The sequence below is a fragment of the Cydia splendana genome, chromosome 12 (genome assembly GCF_910591565.1).
Source record: "Cydia splendana chromosome 12, ilCydSple1.2, whole genome shotgun sequence".
Lineage (NCBI taxonomy): Eukaryota > Metazoa > Arthropoda > Insecta > Lepidoptera > Tortricidae > Cydia > Cydia splendana.
The window spans coordinates 6,250,201-6,274,481 of NC_085971.1; the positions used below are offsets into that span (position 1 = coordinate 6,250,201).

The 24,281-nt window shown below is 36.8% G+C and overlaps 1 protein-coding gene across 1 annotated transcript in view; it reads left to right on the forward strand.

Moving 5' to 3' along the window:
• The window catches only part of LOC134795369 (uncharacterized), a 233,494-nt gene extending 210,078 nt beyond the window's left edge, over positions 1 to 23,416 (forward strand). Inside the window, exons 4-11 of the mRNA XM_063767198.1 lie at positions 11,565 to 13,416; positions 13,681 to 15,810; positions 15,909 to 16,186; positions 16,426 to 16,632; positions 16,906 to 17,195; positions 19,954 to 20,065; positions 20,608 to 20,871; positions 21,360 to 23,416. Of these exons, the coding sequence (XP_063623268.1) occupies positions 11,565 to 13,416; positions 13,681 to 15,810; positions 15,909 to 16,186; positions 16,426 to 16,632; positions 16,906 to 17,195; positions 19,954 to 20,065; positions 20,608 to 20,871; positions 21,360 to 21,491 (5,265 nt within the window). The 3' untranslated portion in view covers positions 21,492 to 23,416. The remainder of the gene's footprint in view (positions 1 to 11,564; positions 13,417 to 13,680; positions 15,811 to 15,908; positions 16,187 to 16,425; positions 16,633 to 16,905; positions 17,196 to 19,953; positions 20,066 to 20,607; positions 20,872 to 21,359) is intronic.
• The last annotated feature ends 865 nt before the right edge of the window (positions 23,417 to 24,281 follow it).

Below are 24,281 nucleotides of genomic sequence, written 5' to 3' on the forward strand. Positions count from 1 at the left end.
TATATTCCTTCGTGCTCTTTGACTCCTTTGAAAATCAAAAATTATTTATTTGGATTGATACAGTATGGGGATGTTACAATATATGTATAGTGTTACGCTTTTAGTATGAGGGTGCCGAAGGCGCCCGGCTTTGGATCGCATGCAACGCGCCACGCCCGTCAAGCGTGCAAATTCATCATCATAATCATAAATTTAAATAAATATAAAATGTCAAATTGAAATAATTGAAAAAATTACCCTAATAGGCATATCGCAATCCAATTATTTAAGAACTAAATACATATCACTAATTTTAATATTTGACCACGGTCGACATGAATTAAATATAATTGAGAGTTCAAGGTGCCTACAGGCAGTTCATCTTGCGCTTGGTTGTATTTTAGTCTTGTTCGAAGCGTCACACGTGAGGAGGAAGTTGGAGCTGCAACACGACCCAATAGGAAAAGTTACGATTTCCCAAGCACGCGAGGCCGAAGGCCGAGCTGCGGGAATGAAGTTCTCGCATGCGGATCTTTTCTTTCTATCAAAAGTACAACTTTATTTATTTCTCCCTTTGGAAAACAAACTACTACACAACAATAACAACAGCAGGAATGGACTGCTACCAACAATGTGGGTTAGGTTAGGTTAGAACTGCGACCCTCACAGGAACAGACTGCTACCAGAAAAGTGGGTTAGGTTAGGTTAGAAATGCGACCCTCACAGAAACGGACTGCTACCAGAAAAGTGGGTTAGGTTAGGTTAGAACTGCGACCCTCACAGGAACGGACTGCTACCAGAAAAGTGGGTTAGGTTAGGTTAGAACTGCGAACTCCACAGAAACGGACTGCTACCAGAAAAGTGGGTTAGGTTAGGTTAGAACTGCGACCCTCACAGGAACGGACTGCTACCAGAAAAGTGGGTTAGGTTAGGGTAGAACTGCGACCCTCACAGAAACGGACTGCTACCAGAAAAGTGGGTTAGGTTAGGTTAGAACTGCGACCCTCACATAACCGGACTGCTACCGAGCTACAGGAATGAAGTGCTCGCACGCGGATCTGTTTGTCCTAGCAAAAGTACAACTTTGTTTCTTTTTCCCTTTGGAAAACAAGCTACTACGCAATTACAACAGCGCAAACAACAGCAACAACAACACGTCAACAACAGCACCAACAGCAAACAACACGCGTACCGCGGGGCCCTGAGGTCCCTGCGCACAGTGCAAAATCTAGTTAATATTATTAAGACGATTGGTAGGCCCAATGCCCTTGAGCGTCTGGGTGGAGCTAAGCGCTCTGTACCCGCACCACCCACTTACCCCGCTCACTGCGATCGTACGTGAATTTTGTATCGCTGCACCGCCACGAGGTTCAAAGAATAAGATACAGCCCAGAGGCGCGCAGTTGGCGCTATACTCGTATAATCTTTTGTTTGCAGATATTTTGTTTAGTGTAAAATTATATTATTATTATATATTACTTACCCATTCCGTTACGCACCGTGCACGTTTGTGTAATTGACATAACCGTCGTATCGGTAACCGTTCTATGAAACTTGCTAACTATGTAATCAAACTTGATGAATGAATGAATTTACTAGTAACTTTTGTTTACATAGTTAGTAAGTTCCATAGAATGATACTCTATGCAATACGCCGTTAGCCAACATTTTTTAATGTGTTTATTCCCTACCTTAGGTTTTTTGTTTTGTCTAATATCTAAAATTATCTTGTATCGGATCCTTAGCGGCGTAAGAATGCGACGCCATCGCCATCTGTTTGATTGTTATGGACCACGGAGTGCAAGCTATCGCTCCCATATTTATTTGCAGTCAGTTACTCTACGACTTTCTAGCTGAGCCTATCGTGGTAGCTTTGAACGAGGAGGTTATGTCGCTCCGTGATTTCTTTGTACCTAGTACCTACTGCTACTGTTTATGCTTGTGCTCGGCCCAAGTGCAGCCAAAAGGCTAATTTGTTGTGGGGAAATTACACTAAATCAATAACGCATGGACGTTTTAGTGTTTAAAGTAGTATCAGATGACCGCTTCCCATCAGGCGGCTCATTTGCTGACTATCAGATAAAAAAAGTGCCAAGTGCCATTTGGGTTAGTTACATCTCTATACAGAGTGTCCAGTAATTAATGGACAACCTTCTAACCATCGACAGGGCAGCTTAGGCTGGTCCAGAAAATGCACTTATAGGTCTAGTAAAAGTTTCGTGGTTTTCGAGATAATCGCACTTTTATGTCTTTTTTACTAGTTAGCACCATACTTCACTTTAAACACCATCTAGGCCATATCTTTATTTGTAGAAATGTAAATAACATGTGTGATACCATTTTAGAATCAGTATTAGATAAACTATTTTTAAGAAAGTTGGCCACTCTGTTCTCCATACATTTTTTTTTTCACCACAAGCGACCAGACTTCTTGAAAATGTTATATATATATATATGGGCAGGCCACATTGCGTGCAGAGAAGATGGTCGATGGGGTCGAAAAGTGCTCGAGTGGAGACCACGGACTAGCAAGCGCAGCGTAGGACGTCCACCCACAAGATGGACAGACGACCTTGTTAAGGCCGTCGGAAGACGCTGGATGCGGGTCGCTTCCGACCGGAATGGAGGTCCAAGGGGAAGGCCTATGTTCAGCAGTGGACGTCTTATGGCTGAGATGATGATGATGAGTCAGTTACAACTTAATAAAAAAAATATATATATAATGTACTTAATAAAATGTAGGTACCATCGGTGCGCGAGTTTGACTCGCACTTAATTGAATTATTTTCTTGAAAACATTGTTTCGTTAAAATTGTGTGATCATTAAAGTAGGTATAAAGTCGATAGGTATTGTAAACAATAATTTATTAAGTTAGGCAACAAAAGTATTGGAAATTGTGATAATGAGACCCACCAAAAACATTTTCATGTAAAATGTTGCCAAGACGAAACCATAAGGCTTGCACTGACCAAAAAGTTATCAGAAATTTACTTTGAAACTGTTTTTTTTTGTTTTTAGAGCTTATAAATAAGTACTACTGATCAGTAACAACGTTTTAATTTCACGGCAGCGTTATTGAGTTAAAGGAATCTGTAAAGTAAAATTGTTGATTAAGGTTAATAACCTTTATAAATAGAACCCTTAATTGACCGTCTCCTTTAAAATTGTTACTTTCCTTTAGGTACTTTAACTCGAACACGCTGCCATGAAATTAAAACGTTCTTACTGATCAATAATAAGTACACATGTCTATATAAAAATAATAATTCTACATGAAATGATCAGAAATACGTAATGCAAAAAATACATACGTACATATACAATAAAAACTCTAAAACGTGACCATTTCCCGGTCTAGTTAAAATACTGCCATCATAAGATCATTATACTGTGACCCGTCTGCAATGTTTACCGTGCGCGGCGCGCGCTCACGAGCTCGGCGAGAGGGTCGCGGGACGCGCGGGCGGGGCTTCACGGTTTGCCGCGCACCTCACCCCCTCAGATTCGTTGATGAGTCGAATCATATCGCCTTAACAAATTTGTATGTGCGAGAGCGATACATTTCACGATAGACGATAAAAGTGCAACTACCATTGTTTTATCATCTGTCATAATTTCTATCATGTTCTAACAATAGTGTGTACTGTGTAAGTGCGAAAGTGACGCATGACATGACAAGTGATAAAAATGCAACCATGATTACCAGGGTTACCTTGCAAAGTCAAGAATGTGCCTGAATCATAAAACCACATTACTTTCTTATAGGGCTTAAGGGAAGTCTTGTTTTTGGTCCATTAAATATACAATTCAATAACACATAAAAAACCGCCTCAATAAATTTAAATCTCGATTAAAAATACCGTTCTAGTTCGCCGGACTCACACTCCAAGGGTTCTGCACCATCGCACAATGTTTATAAATATTTTTAGTCAATGTTTTCAACACAGTTTTTTATATTTTTTTATTATTTTATAGTAGCAATACAGTCTATGAAAAATTCTGTTGGCCTATTTTGTTTCAATTTAGGCACAGTTCAAATGGGCGCACAAACAGTGGAAAATCAAAAAGAAAAAAAACCCTGAAAAAGAGACTAAAAACATACTTTTCAGAAGATGTGTGCATGTTAGTTTTTATATATTACCTATATAATATATAAGGATTATTGTTTAAGCTGTGCTAATTGTTTTGTTTAGGTGCATGACTCGATTAGTGAATTGAGCGCTTCATTCGCCAACAAACTGGTTACAGTTTGGCGATATAATAAATTTTGTTTGTGAGCATGTACCTTTTGTGCAAATAAATTAAAATTAAAAAAGTTTAATTATTGGGCTCGTTTGTCACCTTTTGGTTGGGACTCTTACAAGACGTACTTACAAAATAGTTCAATGACTAAGGTCGACCATGTCATTGGTCTAGACAGGGTCGTCTTAAACTATGCTGGGGCACTTGGGCACATAAGAATTTGGGGCCCTTTTGGAAAGTAAAGAAAGCGAATTAAACTAACATTTAACTACTATGATCTATATTATGAGTAATCAAATATACTGTTACTGTCTATCCTTCGGGGCCCCCTGTGGATGGGGGCCGTGGGCACGGGCCCCGTGTGCCTTTATGGTAAAGACGGTACTGGGTCCAGATAGTACAGAGCCCGATAACAAACTTGGCTGAAGTGAAATATCTTGTCCGAAACTTTTTTTTTTATCTTTTAATGTAGATTAGGTTCATGTAATGTATTTGAGAAACTAACAAAAACAAAACTAAGTAACATGTTACAAGATTACGTGATCATCAATCTACTTATAATTCCAACTAGGCCACTTATCCCTCGCATAACAACCTTTCGCGGACGCATCGTATAACCTTTTGAGCAAGTTGCCTACTAACTATCCACAGAGTTTCCAAAGAAAAATACCGATACATTTCCTCTACTCGATGAATAGGGAAGTTTCCCGATGCTTGTTATATCGAGGACGGGCAAAGCTGTATACAGTGAGAACACTTTCATGTCACACTGAGATTAATTTTATAAGAAGGATCATTATCGCTGTTGATTGACATTCAGGCTAGTTCGCACGTACGGTCGCCATCAAATATATCAGAGCGGCTGAGGTGCTCAAAAATATCTGAACACGCACTCTAGCGCTTCAAAAATAGAGGCGTGTTCAGATGTTTTTGAGCACCTTGGCCGCTCCGATTTATCTAATGGCGACTGTACACTGACATCAGAATGATATCTGAATGATGTCATTTAGATATCGTGCGTCTCGCTCGCGCCAATACATGTACTGACAAGTACGAGCGAAATGCACGATACCTTGATAACATGATTTAGATGTCGTTTTGATGTCAGTGTGCGTTCGAATTGGCCTGAAGCGGTATCATGGTCGCATTTTTATCACCTGTCATGCCACGCGTCACTTTCGCGCTTACATATTTGTTAGAACGTGACAGGCATGGTGACAAATGATAAAGAGCCGATCTTAGCCTTACCTACTACTGGTCGTCGAGAGAATAAGAATAAATGGGGCAAATTCATTTTTTGCATAATTCCTCCAACGAGTTTCCTCACCATCTTTTTTCTGTACGAAAAGTGCCTTTCTTGTGTAAGTAAACATAATGCCCGTGTTTCGGAAATTCCGATTAGTATAGATACATTTATATAGTGGAATACTTATTACTCTTATTAGTAATTATTAAAATAGGATACCTACATCTTGGAAGCTGCAATAAGCTGTGGCGACATGCCCGCGGGGTTATTCGAGAGTTATCTTATGTGTTTTAATATTTTAAGGGACGTCTCACAGGAGTATGTGTTTTAATAGTTTGCGTAGTTAGTAAAAAGTTTTTGAATAAAGTAGTAGTTGGTCGCCAAGTAAGTATGATTTAAATATTTACTGAAAGCTCGTGTGGACAGACTTCTTTTCATCAACTCACGATATATTTTCGAAATGAATATTGGAACTGTATTTAGATACCTTTATCGATTACAATAATCTATACAAGTATTTAAAACTTCTTCCTCGCGTTATCCCGGCATTTTGACACGGCTTATGGTAGCCTGGGGTCCGCTTGACAACTAATCCCAAGAATTGACGTAGGCACTAGTTTTTACGAAAGCGACTGCCGTCTGACCTTCCAACCCAGAGGGGAAACTAGGCCTTATTGGGATTAATCTGGTTTCCTCACGATGTTTTCCTTCACCGAAAAGCAACTGGTAAACATTAAATGATATTTCGTACATAAGTTCCGAAAACTCTTTGGTGCGAGCCGGGTTTGAACCCGCGACCTCCGAATTGAAAGTCGCACGCTCTTACCGATAAGCCACCAGTGCTCATTATTTAAATAAACCCCAAAATATGTACCTAAACTTTGTTTCAATGTTTAACTTCAAATGTGACCACAAAACAACTTACATATTCCCAGTTGCATACTGTCCTACTGTACCTTACTTTGGAGATCACATCACTGAACATACTGAACATTACACCTAACCTCGTGACCCGCACTGTTACAACTTCCCAAACAATCTAGCCATGCACGAAATTGCTTAATTTAGTTTTCAAACAGTGAATTCTCTTATTTGGCTAATTGCAAATCTCGATTCCCTTTAGTGTCTGATTTAAATTAAGTTAGCTTTCCGACTCGCTAAATTTGCGTCGAATTAACGTTCCGTAACTTTGGCTTGCGTATGAGCAAAATGGTTTCGGAAAACTAATTTATGCTTATTAAAAGCTATATATTTATGGGGTAATTAAATTAACATCGTATACGAGTATACTGAAACCACACGAACATCATTTAGAAAGTGAGGGTTTGAATTAAAATCTCTAAATGTTTACTGGAGCAATAGTACAGCTAGGAACCGATCCATTACATTATCATTTGGATTGTGGATGTCAATATGTCAAGTTTTTTTAAAAAAGATATGTAGCTTTTGCATTAAAGCTACGTGGTATCCGTATCAAGTGCTGTTCACTTTACAGGAGTTTTTGACCTCCAAAAGTGCCTTTTTTCTAATCGTTCTGTTACAGAGATGCCATATCACTGTTTCTATTATATAACCTTCTTCGACAAATAAGTCATACAAATTCTCCGCCCTCGTTCAAATCAGTCCACTGTAACTCAACACGGTCACACAAAGTCCCTCAAGCATCGGAGGTCGTATCGAATGGTGCTCGACACTCGATCTGAGGGTTGAATTACAAACCGCGGGAGTAACGAGAGCGAGTTATTTTTGTGTCAATAACTGTGTCACGATGTAATATTTTAATGATGCGTTTGCGGTAGATAACGATGCGTTAAACACTACTCGGATTTATGTTATCGTCTTTGAGGCTGGTTTATGTGGTCATTTAATTTAAGAGCTATTGTATGTGCTAGATTGCTTATTGTGTCCCTATTTTTTAGCGTTCCGTACCCAAAGGGTAAAAACGGGACCCTATTACTGAGACTTCGCTGTCCGTCCGTCCGTCTGTCTGTCACCAGGCTCCAGCCGCCAGGCTATCTCATGAACCGTGATAGACAAATGAAATTTTCACTTTTTTTTGCGTAATGGTACGGAACCCTATGTGCGCGAGTTGATTGTGCGGACGTTTTTATACAATACTCATATAAGTATTTTAACAAAACGATGAACAGCAAAGTCAATGTATTATTGTCCTGATATTGCGTTGGAATTGTTAGTATTAAAATTTAATTCTAACTAAAAATAATAAAACCTAATTCTGATTGGTTGGGCTCAAATGACACACACGAATATAAAATAGGATAGTCTCTACCGGTATTACTTTACAAGGCTAGTAACATGCGTCGAGTACTCAAAAATATATTTACTATACAAAGTGATCTTTTTTCATTGTTCGCATGTAAATAAAGAGATGTAACCACGGGTACAAAATACATTTTAAATCGGGTAACGTAAAAGCGTTTTTATTATCATCATACTGATCTCATATAGTGAATCAAACCGTGAACGCGTTATCAATGGAGCTACAATTAAACGTATAGTTTCCTCACAATCGTTCGGTCTCGCTCGTGACTATCGCTTGCCCAAGCGCAGGCTTGCTACGCTTTATATCAAAATAGTGGCGCTAAAATGTCGCTGCAACAGTTTGATTTAGTGCATTTTCTAATCTGATTCAAGCACTTGTACTTATGACAATGTTTTCATGTACTGTTACGCATTATAGAAAATATTTGATATAAATTAAAATAATTGGAATAGGTAAAGAACAATTTTTGTAGGGTTCTCTCTAATCTAAGTAAAATTGTACGAACAAACGCTAATACTAAGCCTTTGTAGTCTGCCTGCCGGCACATACGGACAGTTGGAATATTCGCACTCTATTCTTCTATTGCCGCTTTAATAACAAACTAATAAAATCCAAATAGTAATAATAAAATTAACCCTAAATCTTTTTTTGCCCCATATGAAAATTAATACAGAATATTTTCATTACTGTTTAATTTTTTACATAAAAATCCTCTAATCTGTAAAAAATCTCTATAGCGGAAAAATAATACCGCATAATAAGAAATCGTAAAAACTGCTCAAGCTTCAATCAGTTTAAAGGAAATTAACTTCCAACGAATTTGTCAATGACTCACATCTGAAGTTTTCCTTTTGATTGTAAAATAACCGCTAAATAAAGCTACATTTTAGGCGCTTCTGATTCTTGCGCCAGGCTGGCACGATTTCGTTCACCATTCAAAGCAAAATTAAATGTACTGCATTTAAAGAGTTTTTGTGTTACCACGCAATAAGATTAGTAGTAAGTGGTACATTGAAACCCGTTCCTCTAGCGCAGCTGCTTGACTCCGGATTTTGTTAAAAAGTTTGCTTAAATAATTGAAAACGCTTATCTGTCATGGCTATGCATATTTTCAGACAATCTGGATGCGATGCGGTTATTTATTTCAAGCGGCATGATATTAAAGCTTATAATTATTCCCTATTACTATCTCAACTGAGACGGTTGATGGGGTTGTTTAACGTTGGTTTTCTAGTAGAAGGCTGCACTAGTTAAGCACTAAGCCTTCTCAAAATATCCTCTATTTGACACAAATAACAAAACAATATGTTATAATAAATATAATCGAGTATTGTATGTCTGTCTTAACTGCTTTTCCGCGTTTATTACTTAGACGAAAATTATCCCGTTATATCTCATTACATTTACCAATCACCAGATTCAATCAGAAGCAAAATTAATCTGAGGCCAGCGCATGTCACCTTACGTCACGGCACCTGACATCGTATTCAGAGCAGGTTATCCTCGTAACCTATTGTTCCAGTAAATTGAAAACCATACTATACCTTGAACGTTTCTATGAAATACCTAACGTTATGATCAGAGTATTTATTTTATACCAAGCAGATATAACCTTTGTTTCAAAGTCTCATGGTCTATAGTTGAACTTTGTTATTACATGGGGTCATGCATATGTTTCCGCTTATGGTTCTCTATCAATTCTCAGTAATCTGAGTATTGCGCTCCGTTTAATACACATATTTATCTGGTAGCAAATTTCAAATACATAACAACGAGGTTGTTATACTTGTTATGTCAATAAATACATTGATATGTTTGTTGTATGATGAATTGCTTGTGGGAAGATACCTAATATTATGTCCTAGATAACCTCAGTTAAATCTATATTATGCAGCAATTGCGTAAATTTTATACGTAATTTAGGAATGGTTTTTTTTTAACATGCCTATTTCTGTGTTACCCAGAATGAATGTGGAGTCAAAATTATTAATTTAGCCGAATTTGCCTACAATCTAATACTTGTACCCTAGTGGCTATGTCAGCTGTAGACCTCGCCTTTTTGAAAAAAATCCAAAAACTGAATCGACAGAAATATTCTATATATGTACCTAAATAATCATAGAACCTACTTACTAAATTTCACGAGAATCGCTTGAAACCTGCGACCTGTCGACGAGAATATGAAAAATATCCGGACATACCTACGAGGGAATTTTTGCCCAAGCTTGGTCAGTAATAAAATTTCATGGGTTAAAATTTCATTAGCCAGATTTTGTACCTGAAGGGTAAGAAACAACAATGAAAACGGGAAATAGCATACAGTTTTCTCTTTCCTCGATTACGACTGCCAGCGGCAATATTTCGATGGAAAAAATACATTGTCTACAGCGAGCCAATCCGATCTTTCGATTGAGCGGCCGCCGGATTCAAAAGCGTGTAATCAAACTGCCGTACGTATTGTCGTCCGGTAGGAACCCGGACAAAAGCCCCTGGCCGCCCGTACCGGACTGAATTAGAGACAAACTATCTACGTACCGGATACCTACACGACATTCACTACCTCCGGTTGACAAATCACGAATATTTGGCTAAAAGGGTTTTTTGAGGGAAGTTAAACAACTATTTTTTTATGTAAAAAAATCCTGATTTAATATTTGTACGAGTACAATCAACTGTTACAGATCTTTTAAAAACTTATTTTACTATGTTTTTCTTGTTGCCAATTATATTAGGTAAATGTTTCATTTCCCTTACGAGTGTAAATTTATTGTTTCCTATATCTACTTTATATCGGGAGTCGTGGAAATTAAGGGGAGATGCCTTTGTCCAGCAGTGGGACACTCAAATAGGCTGGAAAAAAAATCTACGTGATTCAAGATATTTTTAATATTACAGAAAAAATGTACGCCATTTTAAGTAACGTCAGTAAACCTAATAAAATGAAAGTAACATGAATGTAAACTATTATATTGTTATTATTGTATTGTATGTATAGAATAGGATCAGAAACACGTATATAAGATTTTAACCAAATTATTCAAATTAATCCTACGTTTAAGGATGACTCACGTTAGACCGGGCAGAGCCCGGGCCGAGACGTCCGACATGTCATTTTCTATGACGGCTGATCGGTGATCACGTGGTGCTTTCTATAGAAAACGAAGCGCCGGAAGCTCCGGCCCGGCCCCGGCTCGGTCTAGGGTGAGTCATCCTTTATGATACAGAGATTACAGATACCCATAAACTTCCATAAACCAAGATTTGAGAGCTTAGTTACAATAAACACCCAGTTGTTCCCAAATATAACCGAACCCACACAAAGCCCGTCATAGATATAAGACACTTGTTTAAAAAAATTTCTTACCGTACGAGTATTTTCTTAAGCTGTATAGGTATCCATCTTATTTTTTGATTTAGACACGCAAATAATGGCCTAATTATTATTGCTGATGTTTATTCTTCAGTGTTAAAAATGTATCTCATCTTAAACAAGTAGGTATATTTCGTTCTAAACAACAACAGCGAGAAAAATATAGAATTCGAAGGAGTACTTTCCAGTTAGTCAAATGAATTGTTGCATGAATATTTCGTCTGTAGCCAAGAGTTACAAAATTTTATTAATAGGGAAGATCGAAAATGAAAGAATCAGCTTAATAATGAACATAACTGTCTAGACTGTTGTACTCCAAGTAATAAGGACAATTTCAGTAAGAATTTGATATTAAGCTCTGCGTTATTAGTTTCAAGTTCACTGAAGTATCTTGGTTATTAAAACGAGAACGGTATTTAACGAAGTATTTTATCTTTTTCAGATATATGATACACCGGAGAGCGCGAAAACGAAGAAATGGTCATCAAAACTGAAACTGAATACTTCAGGGAGTGTAAAATCATCAGAAAAATCACCGGAAAGCCCATATATGTATGGAACCATCAGCGGACCCAGTGGATCGTCTTTATCCAAGTCCATGAAGTACGCTGAAACATGGTTGTACGGGTCCGTGAGGACTCAAACCCCACCGATGAGACCCAGCGTGTTCTCAGCGTATCCGGAAGTACCTGGCCCTGTTCTAATAAGTACTCCTCAAAAACCAACACCTCACAATTACGCTGTAATACTATGTTCCTGTCCTGAGTACCTTAATGGTACAAAGAAAACCAGCTCTACCAAAGTCAGTATATGTAAGAAATGCAAGGGATCTCGTTTACCTTTAACAATAGCCGAAAGCCCGCGGATGTTAGTGGGAGGCACAGTCAGGGGACATCAAGTGAATAGAGATGCTGGTTTACTTAGAGCTGGGACGGTCAGGGTTCAGGGATCCAAGGCGAGACCTTCTATACTTAAATCAAACGGAGATAACGATCCTTACGATTTGATGAGACGAAGTCGGTTAGCACCTCCACATGAAGCTCGTATTGGTAGTCAATTCTCAACGACTCGTTCACGGGCTAAAAGTATCAGCCCATGTAGAGGAAAAAATAGGAAACCGAGTCCAGAATCGCAACGTAAAATTAGAAGTAAATCTGTTAGTAGAGTCAATGAAGTCTGGGTTGACGAAGATAATAATGCAAACGTCAACGATTCTAAGAAGTCTATTTTATCATGTGACATCAACCCATATGATCTGGTTAAGTCAAGTGGTCATTTAAAATCATTAGTCGAAATAGAATTTGATGATGATTATGCTGATATGTTTCAAGATGCTCTGAAAGTAGGTAACTCTAGACCACTGAGTAAATCCAAGTCAGATACTAATGTTAAAGCTATTGGTGGCCAACGAATTCGTATATCAGACGAATCTAAGACTTACGCTATACAAGATACAACTTCTTACAACTCCTTAAACTGTGATCTCAAAAATTTTGAAATGAAAATGCAGGAAATACCTTCCTTATTACCAAATATTAAAACTGAGAGCAACAAATCGTTGCATGTAAATAAACCCACTAACAAAAAGACTATTAACTTATCTCCCGCAAATCGTACAAAACAGAAAAGTGCTTCTCCAAAACGACCACCGAGAAGAGTACGAAATGCAAGAACCGACGATGATAGTGAAAGTGACAACCAACGTCTACCAGAACGTAATTATGTTAGAAAAGTACCCTCAGATAACTTACGAAATCAAAAATATAAAACAAATAACTCTGAAAATATAAAGTCTATACTAAAAAAACCAAGAAATTACGATTTATATATAGCCAATCCAAAATCAGAAACATCCGATGAATCGTCTGAAAAGAAACGAAGCAATGCTTCACAGTTCTATCTTCCAAAGCCAAAGGAGAAAGGCTTTACTACAACACAGAACATATTACAACGAAAACGTGTCCAATTTTTGGTAGAAAATGAAGAAACAAAAGTTATTTACACAGCAGAATTCAATCTTCAAGAAAATACGGTTAGAGGAATACCAGGAGATATACCAGTGGACGTGGAAGACGACATCGTAGCAGAAGGTGATATTGTTAGCCACAGTTTGACAGAGGTTGACGTTGAACTGGCTAAATTAATCACACAAAGTACAGGAAATTATCCAAGCCTTTATGAAGACGTACAAGTGAATAACAATTATGGAGTTATTGCGGATGACACCATCAGCCCCGTTGAAAGCAATGTCTTTTCAAATAATGCGACGAACTCAACAGAAGAAAATGTAGCAGGTTTGTATATTTCATTGAGATAAAATAATCGTAGTTTATCGTTGTATGATAAAACAGAAACATTTTAGTTGCGTAGTATATAATGTTGTATTACTTTTATTATTGTTAGTGTATTATAGATAGCTACACTAGCGTTTTTCATAAATGCCCTACAAAGCTCAATTACCTATTAATCGTTTATCTTTATCTGTGATTATGACTTTTGTATTTGTAATCAAAGGATAAAACAAAAATGAACTAAACTGTATTTTGTTGTTTTTGCAGATAACGAAGTACCAAAAGTACCTGTTCTACGTCGCTCAGAATCAGAAAGACTGACTTCGATTATGTCAGTTGCACCTCCTAAATTTCTGGATACTATGGCGTTGCGTCCCAAACCTAAACATGGACATACAAGTCAAGTCTTTTTAGGATCTCTCAATGAATACGAGCATAACAAAGAGAATAATTTACGTAATGAATCGCCGCATATTAACAATTCTCAACTGGTTGAAAATAATGTATCTCAAAATAATGAAGAATCAGGAAACCTAAGTGATAATAGTGACATAACACAAAAAATTCTAAATAATTTGCGACGAGGTATATCAGAATCTCCTGAGCCGCCTCCTAGGCTCAAAGTAAAGGACCGTAAGTTAAAGAAAAATAACTACGTAAAAACTCGATTCGTTAGGAATAATTCTACAAGTTCTACAAGTGACGAATGGTCTGACGTAAATGATAATGAACAAAGAACTGTTTTACGAGTAAAACAATTTGATTCAGATGAAGGCGAAGAACCCAATACTTCAATGAAAATAACAGAAAATGAGCCTAGAAAAACATCTATTCAGATAAGCGGTAATGAATGCTATTCAACAATGAATGTCAGTAGCGATACGCCTATATATCTCTCTTCAGTCGTGGTTAATGACGATTCAGGAAACACGTGTGATACTTATCAGACTGGAACCACAGTTACGATTAGCGTTGGTACTCCTCAAAAAGAAATAAAGAAATCTAAGAGTCAGATCTATATAGGCACTTCCCTGTCTAACCGTAGAGAAAAGAAAGAGGAGTCAAATACATACGAAGAGTATTATAATGACAATCAACCAATCAATTCTAATAATACAACTAATTCATTTAATGACCTCAGTACATCTGATATGTCCACAATACTAAATGATCCTGTACAAGCTGTCAAATTAAACCTTGTTCCACACGTTTGTGGCAAAAATAATAATTTATTGAATAACAGTGTTGAATCTATTGATCAATCTCCGGATGAGAAACAGTCACAAAATGGGAATTTTGTTAGTAAACTCTTTGACGATCCATTCTTTGGCCATTTAGCAGAAGGTCTCGACTCAGGTTTAGTAAAAAAATTAATAGAAAATTCGCTTATTAAACTTCAAGAGACTAAACACCAGGATGGACCAGAACCACAAGAAATCACTATTGGAGAATTGATTGAAAGCTCTTTAAAGAATCTCAAAGAAGAAATTAATAAAAGAGAAGAGACGAAAATGAATAATAATGTCAACGAACAAAATAGCGCCAGAGATGACGAGTCGGACAAGAAAGCAGCCGACACGTCAGCTTGTCTAGAAAACGACGACAACGGCTGCTCTGCTCCCTATGAAAGTATGGAGTATGAAAGCGGTGCTATGGGAGTATTTTCAGACCTTGAACCTATGTCAGACTGTTATAATGCGTCCGCAAGCGAACTTTCTACTGAAGATGACACCACTTCAACAAGATCTAAATTTTATCAAATGTTAGTTGATGCTGCGCTATGCGATATTGAGATAGCAAGCAACACTGATGATGATCATCACTATGAATCAATCCGTCTTAACAGTGATCCCATTTATGAAGAAATTGGTGATATGCCACCTCCATTACCAGTTAATCCTCCTCCAACATCATTATCAATATTAGACGAAGAGAAACGATGTGGTTCGCGGTCGATTTTTGAAGGAGCATCAAAATATGATATTTTATCCTATTTGGTTGATGCTAAAGAAAGAGGTATCGATGACGAAGATACGTATATCACCAGTTTCGGGACTGAAAACGATTCACTGAATCAATCCAAAGACAAAATAATAACTTCAGAAATAAATGCGCATCTAAGCAGTAATACAAGTCATCTATCAAACGCATCTGATTCGAGTGAAGACAATTCATTAATTATTAATCATGACAGTATTGAAAAAACTCTTGTTTGTAAGAAAACATCCGCTGAAATCGAAAGAAACGATTCTGGTGTTGGTTCAGAAACAAGTAAGTCATCTAGAAGTCGACTACAGGGGAAAATATCACCGTGCAATACATTGACGGATAAAGACACTCCAATACATCTCTGTGAAGATTGTGATACTACGGTTGAATCGCAAGTTACAGAACAAGGTTTGTATGGCTCAAAAAATAATAGAAAATCTATTGTGGTGTGATGGTATTTTGGTTTGGTGACTAAGTGAATTATAAAATTTATAACGTTTTTTCAGGTTCTTTATATGCTCCACTAGTATGCCGAAAATGCGCGAAGAAACGGGCAGAGAGAAAAGAAATCATAACGGAAATTGTAGAGACTGAGGAAAAGTATGGGCGGGATTTGCAAATTATCCTTGAGGAGTTTTATAAACCCATGTTGGTCGCGGGCTTACTTAATCAAGAACAATTAAGTGCAATTTTCCTTAATGTTGAAGAACTTATTGAAAATAATCAAGTGTTGTCTGAAAAGTTAAGAGACGCCCTCGAAATTGCGGTTGACCAAGGAGATGAGGTACGTTTTTTATAAATTCCGTTTTATTGAGTTTAATTCTTTATTCATCTCATTTAAACCGAATTACATTTTAAAATAAAACGGTTTAAATAGCATATTACTGACACAACTAGTGCGATATGTTTCGAATTCATCGGGCATTTATCTTCAATGCATGATTTTAAATTGTTTCTTATTATTTGTAGTAGTCTGACATACCACAATAATTTAAATGTAATGAATTGAATTTTGTGTTTCAGGACTTATTGACAGTCAACGTGGGGAAGATACTTCTTGAGTGTTCTGGCATGCTGACGGCATTCCAGTCATACTGTGTGAAACAAGCGGGCGCTGCGCTTCTATTAGCGGGCCTTGAAAAAGATAAAGAACTTCTTCGGATATTTTTGCGAGTCTCACAAATGGAAAACACTGTTTTGAGGAGGATGAACTTGAACTCATTCTTAATGGTATTGACCTTATTATTTCATTATCATAGTTGCATAGCTCTCTCCATGTAATCTGGACAAGATCTTGCTTTCTACCTTTTACGAACAACTCGAGACAGTAGTCTCGAGTTGTTTTTTCCCTGTTATGATTGTATTAGATGTTTCCTTCTTTGCTATTATCAATGGAAGCATCATGTCGTGTATGTAAAATGTTCAATAAATTTGTTATCTGCAATTTTCTATCGTTATCGTCTTTTATTTTTATTTTATTTAAACCCTTGTGCTATGTTTCAGGTACCTGTACAACGTGTAACAAAATATCCGCTCCTGCTATCCCGGCTTCATCGTTCAACGGCCGCTTGCGCTGCTGAAAGGGATGACGTGCGCAGCGCCCAGCGTTGTGTCGAGTCCAGACTGGAGGAGATGAACGCAGCAGCGGCAGCGGCGGCGGCTGCAGCTAGAGATGTCCCCTTGTGGAGAAGACTTGCCGCGGCCAGAAGAACCGCACACGATCTCCACGTCGCCGATATCAGGCTAAGAAAGATGGCCGTTGACGTGCTTGACTGGAATCACGATGATGCGAGGTAACTATTCGAAATTTTTACATTTCTAGGTGTTATTGGCGTCCGGAGAACAATGCAAAAATCTGTTTCGAGGCATAAATAAAATGCAAGGACTTATTTATGCTTTACAGCAGAAATACGGTCCGCCCACCCCGCACAGCTACCGTAAGCGACATTTGAAAACTCGTTCAATTGTTTACAGTATTCTAGCGCAATAAATTCCAAGTTCAAACTCGTATCCATTAGATTTGTATAGTGTTTTTTATTCCCGAATATGCCTCCAGTCCCCCATACAAAACACAATTTAATTTCGTTTGAAGTCGACAAAATGTCAAAACAAAAGATTTCCAATTTGTAAAACCAAATAGAAGGAACAAAAACTATTATCTGGCCGAGATTAAAGTCTTCAATCTAATCCCGATTTAATTAAAAAATAAACATTGTCCTTCGGGCCATTCGCGATAATTTCGGCAAATTGTAGTCCTTGCACATTCTCGTGCTATTGGCGGATGGGACAAATGACCCCATTACTGGAACATTGCGGCCCGCAGGTTTATCTACGGGTTAAGTGATAAATGTCATGCGGGAGCAGAGTTTTTAACCCCTCTTCATTTTATGGGTCGTGATTTTTAATGGTGTCTCTGATGCTGTTTATTTAGAATGCAGTAATGTTTCTATTTTAATTTTAAATTAGTATAATTAAATCGATTAAGCTTATTTAAGTTTTATTTAGTTAAATTAATTATTTTCTGCTGGTTGCTTTGAAATTGTAACGCCCGGTAGCAGAATCACACGTAACTGTACAATTATTTTTGGTAGCACAAACTTATAAATCTTCTGAAACCTGTGTATCTACACAGTCTAGGTATGTTGCATTTAGCTTCGTCTCTAACCGGAAAATTTTCATTTTCGTAGATATCTTCCGCTATTTCTTGTTGCTTGCATCGTAAAGCTGATAGTCGTCGCTTTAGTGGCAGTAACAGAGGCAAGTGCTATTCCCGCGGGCTCTTTATTGCTGGAGAGCTTCAGAAATACAAGTAATTATACGTGTAAAAAGGAAATAACGTTTGAGGCCGTAATTCGGGACAATTCCGATGCTTAAAAATATATCGCACATAAAAATGTCGTTAAGTGAAGAGAGAATGGCCTAACTACATGGATCGGCGCGTTTCTTACTATAGTATGCTTTGATTACCGAAATGAATTATATTACCCTATTTGATGATAGGTAGAACAAAGCTTAATAAAATATCTATCATTTCTGATGTGAATATTGATTACCGTAAAATAGGAGTAGGGACAAAGCCTCGATAAAAATTATTTTGATATGTGGAAAACTGATTTTTAAACCAATAAATGTTCCAGTCGTTTGAATTTTAGTTGTTTTATGATTTTGTGTAGTTCCATTTCATAACTGTAGAGATAAACACGAAATAGTAGGAAATCCCAGCTCACCCCGTAGTTGGGGTGACGACGGCTTTCCTACTAAGGTGAGTTTTGAAAATTGTTTGATCGACACTTTGGGATTATGAACAATATAATAGCTTGATTTGTTATTAGAATATATAATTTACGTAGCAGTAGCCTGTAAAAACCAACTCACCCCTCTGTCATCCCTCCTCACCCTATTCATAACCCAACTGCCTTCGTAATCCCTACTCACCCCATTTTACGGTACTAGCTTTTGCCCGCGACTTCGTCTGCGTGGGTTACTAATGATACGAACTATCTGATCTGATTGATAAAAACCATCCTATCCTAAGCTACCACCAGACGACAGACAGATAGAGTTACTTTCGCAATTTTTATATTATATTAGTAATGATTGAAAGAGTTTTGGGTACTGTTATGTTAACTTTTCGAATAGCCTCAAAGCCGTCGTCTGTTTGCAGAGCGTCTAAAATTGTTTTCATAATATGAGTACTGAGTAGAGTAGACAGAACGGCGAGGTAGGTAATTATTATGTCGGTTGCAATATGCGCTGCGCTCCAGGAGCTGCCATGCACGAATTTAATGAAGTTTCATTTAATGGAACTTGTCTACGTAATTTCCTTTCATTCCGAAGTAATTGTATTGTGTCTGAATTGTGTTCACAGAGGGTTATTGTATTTTCTTAATTGCGATGTGTTAAATTCGATTGAATGTGTGATAATATCATAGGAAATGACGCTCTGCAAGCTGGTGTATATATAATTATAGTATAATTATACTACAAGGCCAGTAGTTGGTCCATAAACTGTGCAAAGTATCTTGTTTGGGTGTAAGGCATAGCACCGTGATGTACGTTGTTCCATGCCCTACCTCTGATGGCATTAATATGTAATAACTTTTTTTAAATGTTACCTACTCGATCAGGACCCGAAACAAAATCTTAAATGAAAAATATGTATCAGGAGAATATTTAAGATTGAGCTGAACGAGGCCACAGAGTGATGATCAGCGAGTAAAATATCCACTTATTGATTGGTGCTCCAGAAGAAACGCACGTATCAATGCTAGAACGTGCTCAAACCACTTTGATTATAGCCCCAAAAACGTTCATTAACGTTGGAACAACTCGGATAAAATAATACGGAATTTCCAGCCTTCATCATGACGAAGGCGGTACTCGTATCGTCAATGAAAACATTGCCAATCAATAATACCTACTACCGCCCTAATTGTATTAAGCGGCTCCCATCTAATTCTGTTAGCCTATGATTAAAACAATTCGCGTCGTCGTTATTTTTACCATCTACAACTGTCAATCAATAACCGACTTTATGCTGTACGTTTTTAGGTTCGCAATGGAAGGGAAGCTGCTGTTCACCCAGCCGAATGACAACAACTGGCGGAAAGGACGCACAATCAAGCTGACGCCCATCAACGCCCTTTTGGTAACTAACGGAAAGGTGATTTTCTTTTTTCTGTTACAATATTTTTATAGGCAGATATATTTTACACTTCGATGCATTTGTTGATGTAGAGCTTAAGGGGAATTCAGGGGTCGGCAAACTTTTAAGAAGAAGAGCCATCCGCAGTAGAAACCACTAGTTTTAGGAACCTCAAAGAACCGCAAGAATTTTGTTTAGTCTGGGAACTCCAGTGTTAATATTTTGAGTGACTTGAACAGCCGCAATTGTACCTCCAAAGAGACGCATGCGACTCGCGAGCCTCGGTTTGCCGAACCCTGGATAGTGGACAGCCGCTTCTCTAAATAATATTTACAAAAAAAATCCAAGCTATTTAGTTTTCCTACATATGCGATATGGTACGTAAAATATTAAAGTAACTAATAAGACAGATAGTATTAAATTGTGTAATGTATACGTATAGTATTTTTATCAAAAACTCCCCTTTTTACTTCACCTTACGTATTGCCCTAGCCAATAATTCTTCTCTTTCTTTTAAAACACCACTTTCCCTTGACACTTAGACTTAAATTACGTTTCAGCCAACGATTACGCACAAAACGAACGAGATCCGCGAAACCAGAGAAGCGAGAGATCGCGAAGCAAGGGAAAGAGATGGCGATGCTCTATTCGCACGGAGTGGAGTGAGAGAGGCTGCTCTTCTCCTAGTGAGAGAGAAGGCGGGAAGATACACGCTGCAGAGAGAACCGCTTTTCTTGGATAGGTGCGTGGTGGCTGCGGATCATGAGCCCGAACATTTCTTCGAAGTTCACGAGATTACTACTAAGGATTCGTATATTTTCAAGGTGAGTTTTATTTGAATTTCGAACATTCGACTTGTCTGACCCCTGTCACAGGCACACAACTAAAATCTTTAAGAAACAGCGCCATCTGTTGATATCCTTGGGACATCTAAAATAAGTTAAAAATAGAGTTGAAAGTTGAGTATAGTGGTACTTAGACATAAATACTTAGAGTAATGATTGACTATTTGCTGAAGTACTTATATTATACCACTTTTTACTAGGTATCTGTAATATTAAAATTTATATTTTCCTAAATGATAATATTTATTTTTATCGTGTTTTCACCAAGGAAACCGTAATTTTAATTCAAGCTTTATTTTCATAGATACATACGATTATCTTTAGTTTAGGTTATTTTTGTATGACCCGGGTTTGAAGTTTGATCAGTCACTAATAAGTTTTCTGTCTAAAAACCTCACGGTGTACTTATAAGTTATGCATAATACCTATAATACCTATGTATTTACCCATTAATTGTATGTTAACAGGCAGAAGAAAGCTCGCGCACGCGCACTTGGTACCGGCAGCTGCAGTATCACGCGCAGGGCGCCGGCGCGTGGCGCAAGCGGCGCAACGCGTTAGCCAACATCATGATCAACCCGATGCTTACTAGAAATTAACTCGACTTGTACTTAGAACATTCAAAGTCCAATTACTACAACTTACTATTGTTCGTTTTTTTAGCATTAGAAAAAAAGGTAAACAATCTTTTGAAAAATAAGTCACGGCAAATATGTAATAATTATCATATACGATTATTTACATTCTTTTGCTTTCATAAGTAATAGTGACTGATTTTTAAAAAGCGTTTTTCAAATAAAAGACACGTCAAGATCGCGTAGCCTTTTTATACTGCTAAAAAAACGAATTAGGGTTCCATAGAATTCAGGTAGAATTATACACAAACATTTCGTGAATCACACACCAATCATTCATGCATACTTTTATTTTAGTTTTGCCCAAATAACAACTCAGTTTTTCAAAGAATTCGAAAGTCTGGTATAGCAATTTCAATTTCAAGTGGGAATTATAACTAATGCCTAAATTATAAGTACACATCTATTACGAGTAAAATGTTCATTCATGCTGACTTATGAATTCGACAATGTTTTCACTGAAACTGTTGGAAGACAGTAAAAGAAACAAAATGATAATTTTCGTTTAAACGAAACCATCGTTCATTTAAAACAACATGGTCTATTTACTGTGAAAATAAATTCCCGTTTCCCTCTTGTATATTAATCAGACACAGATGAACAGGCCTATTCGGATTTCGAGATAATCACAAGATCTTGAGACGATTTAGAGATCTACATTAGATATCGACTAGATGTGACTTGGATATCTAAGTCATAACTTGTCGAAATCGTTCAAGAGGACCTCCAGAATCGCGGAAACGTCAAATTTGACATATCTATCTTACAAATATCTTTAAATTATCCGTATCGTAACTTGTTGAAGTCTAGTAGAAATCTAATTCATTTTCCGAATCGAGCCGTAAAACATAGTTTAAATAAAATATTCGAAGTATTTTAAATAAAATGGGAGCTTGTTTTAAAATCCGAGGTACAATCCATATCCCATATGAAAATTCCTTTAAATTGAAATTCCCGCCTCAATATAGTTCTAGTTCAAAAATACATCAATAGCATTTACATTGCATTTGGATGCGTGTATGCTCTAACTACGGTATTTTATATGTGGCAAAAAATATAAAATAGTAAGTGGTTATTTCTAATAAGCACAGTTTTTTTAACATACTTCTCTCATACTTAAATCATCGGTTTTTGCCATTCCAAAAAATGCATTTCATGGTTGCTTTTGTTTTTAAATATACGTAGATACTTAGGGGAAATTACCTAATTAATTAGGTATTGTTTGGATCGAACGGTTACGAATATAAGCTTACACATTCCTATAATATTTCATAATTATTTATGTATCGTTTAGTTCACAAAATAATTATTGTTATTTGTAAATAATTCTAATATCATTTGCCAATAGTTTTAATGTTAGCTTTTCACCAAAATATAGTTGTTGAAGCCATGTACCCTATATTTAAAAAGTAGTTATAATTGTATAAAAACTAACTAATAATTTCGGGTTGTTTCATAACATTTCAGGCTTACCTTATTTAGTTGAAATGAATCTAAAACAAATAAAGAATTGAGACCGAGTATTGTTATTGTACATAATAAACTTAATAGCTGTGATATCCTTTTCTGTAATCAAAAAATAAGTTGAATAATGCTTGTATTTGTGGCTTCTTACATAATTATTCCTAAAACTTTGAATAAAATTACATAATAACTACTTAACTAGTCTTAAGAAACGTGTGTAATACATAGGTACCTATTTAAAATAAGATAAAGTTTATAAAATGGTATATATTTATTGTATGTGTTAAAATTAAGAGTTTTCAATTTTTTCAGTATCATATTATAATTATGTAGAAATTAAACGATCATATCGCCTTTGGATTATATTATATTTTGTTACATTAAGTTAGTAGTGCAAACATGAAAATAAATGATGAAAAATATAATGTTTGTTTCCATTTTACAACAGTACATATAAGATCTCTAAAAGTCAGAATATACCAACGAGAGTGTCACGCGACTAGCATGACAAGAGTTGTTTTACAAAACACTAAGAAAATTGGTTCGTATAAAAGCAGTATTTTAATTTTTAAAGATGGCGGTGCACACAAAGAAAACAATTATGATCCTGAGGAGGTTGTTGCGAGCAAAAATGTAATTCAGCCTGCAGCCTCATTTCCTCCACATCCCTCCATGACAGGGGCAAATAAAGAAATATAACATCCTTAGGCACATGGCGCCGATGCCTCTTTTACACGCCACGACAAATAAGATATTTATCCTTTTGAACGCCAAACGGCGCATCCATTTGCAATTCCACTGGCGCCACGGGGGTAAAATTTAGTTTTGTGAATAAATAATGCCAACCTAAAAGTGAGGAGTTTTTCAGTAGATTTTCATCAAAAAACGATCGACGTCAAATGCCGTCTTTGGCGTTCAAAAGGTTACCTAAATATTTTTAAATAAATTTCTTATATATATTTTTTAAATAAATTCGTATATTTACATTAATACCATTGTTCGCATCTGTAAAATAATTTAAATAGTTCAAGTACCTATGGTAGGGAGTTATACAGTACATCTCATGATCTCGGCAATCGCCACTGGCTTAGAACAACAGTGCCAGTTACACATATTGTATTATGATACATACTTAATGTCTTTAACTCAGTATCATTTTATAAAGATACGGTAAAAGTATGAAATAAAAAAGTAAACAAGATTTCATTGCAAGGCACTTTAACTGATTGACAAAAGAAGGTAAGTAACTTTTGGAATAACGTCACAAAACATGTTCAGAAGCTGATAAAA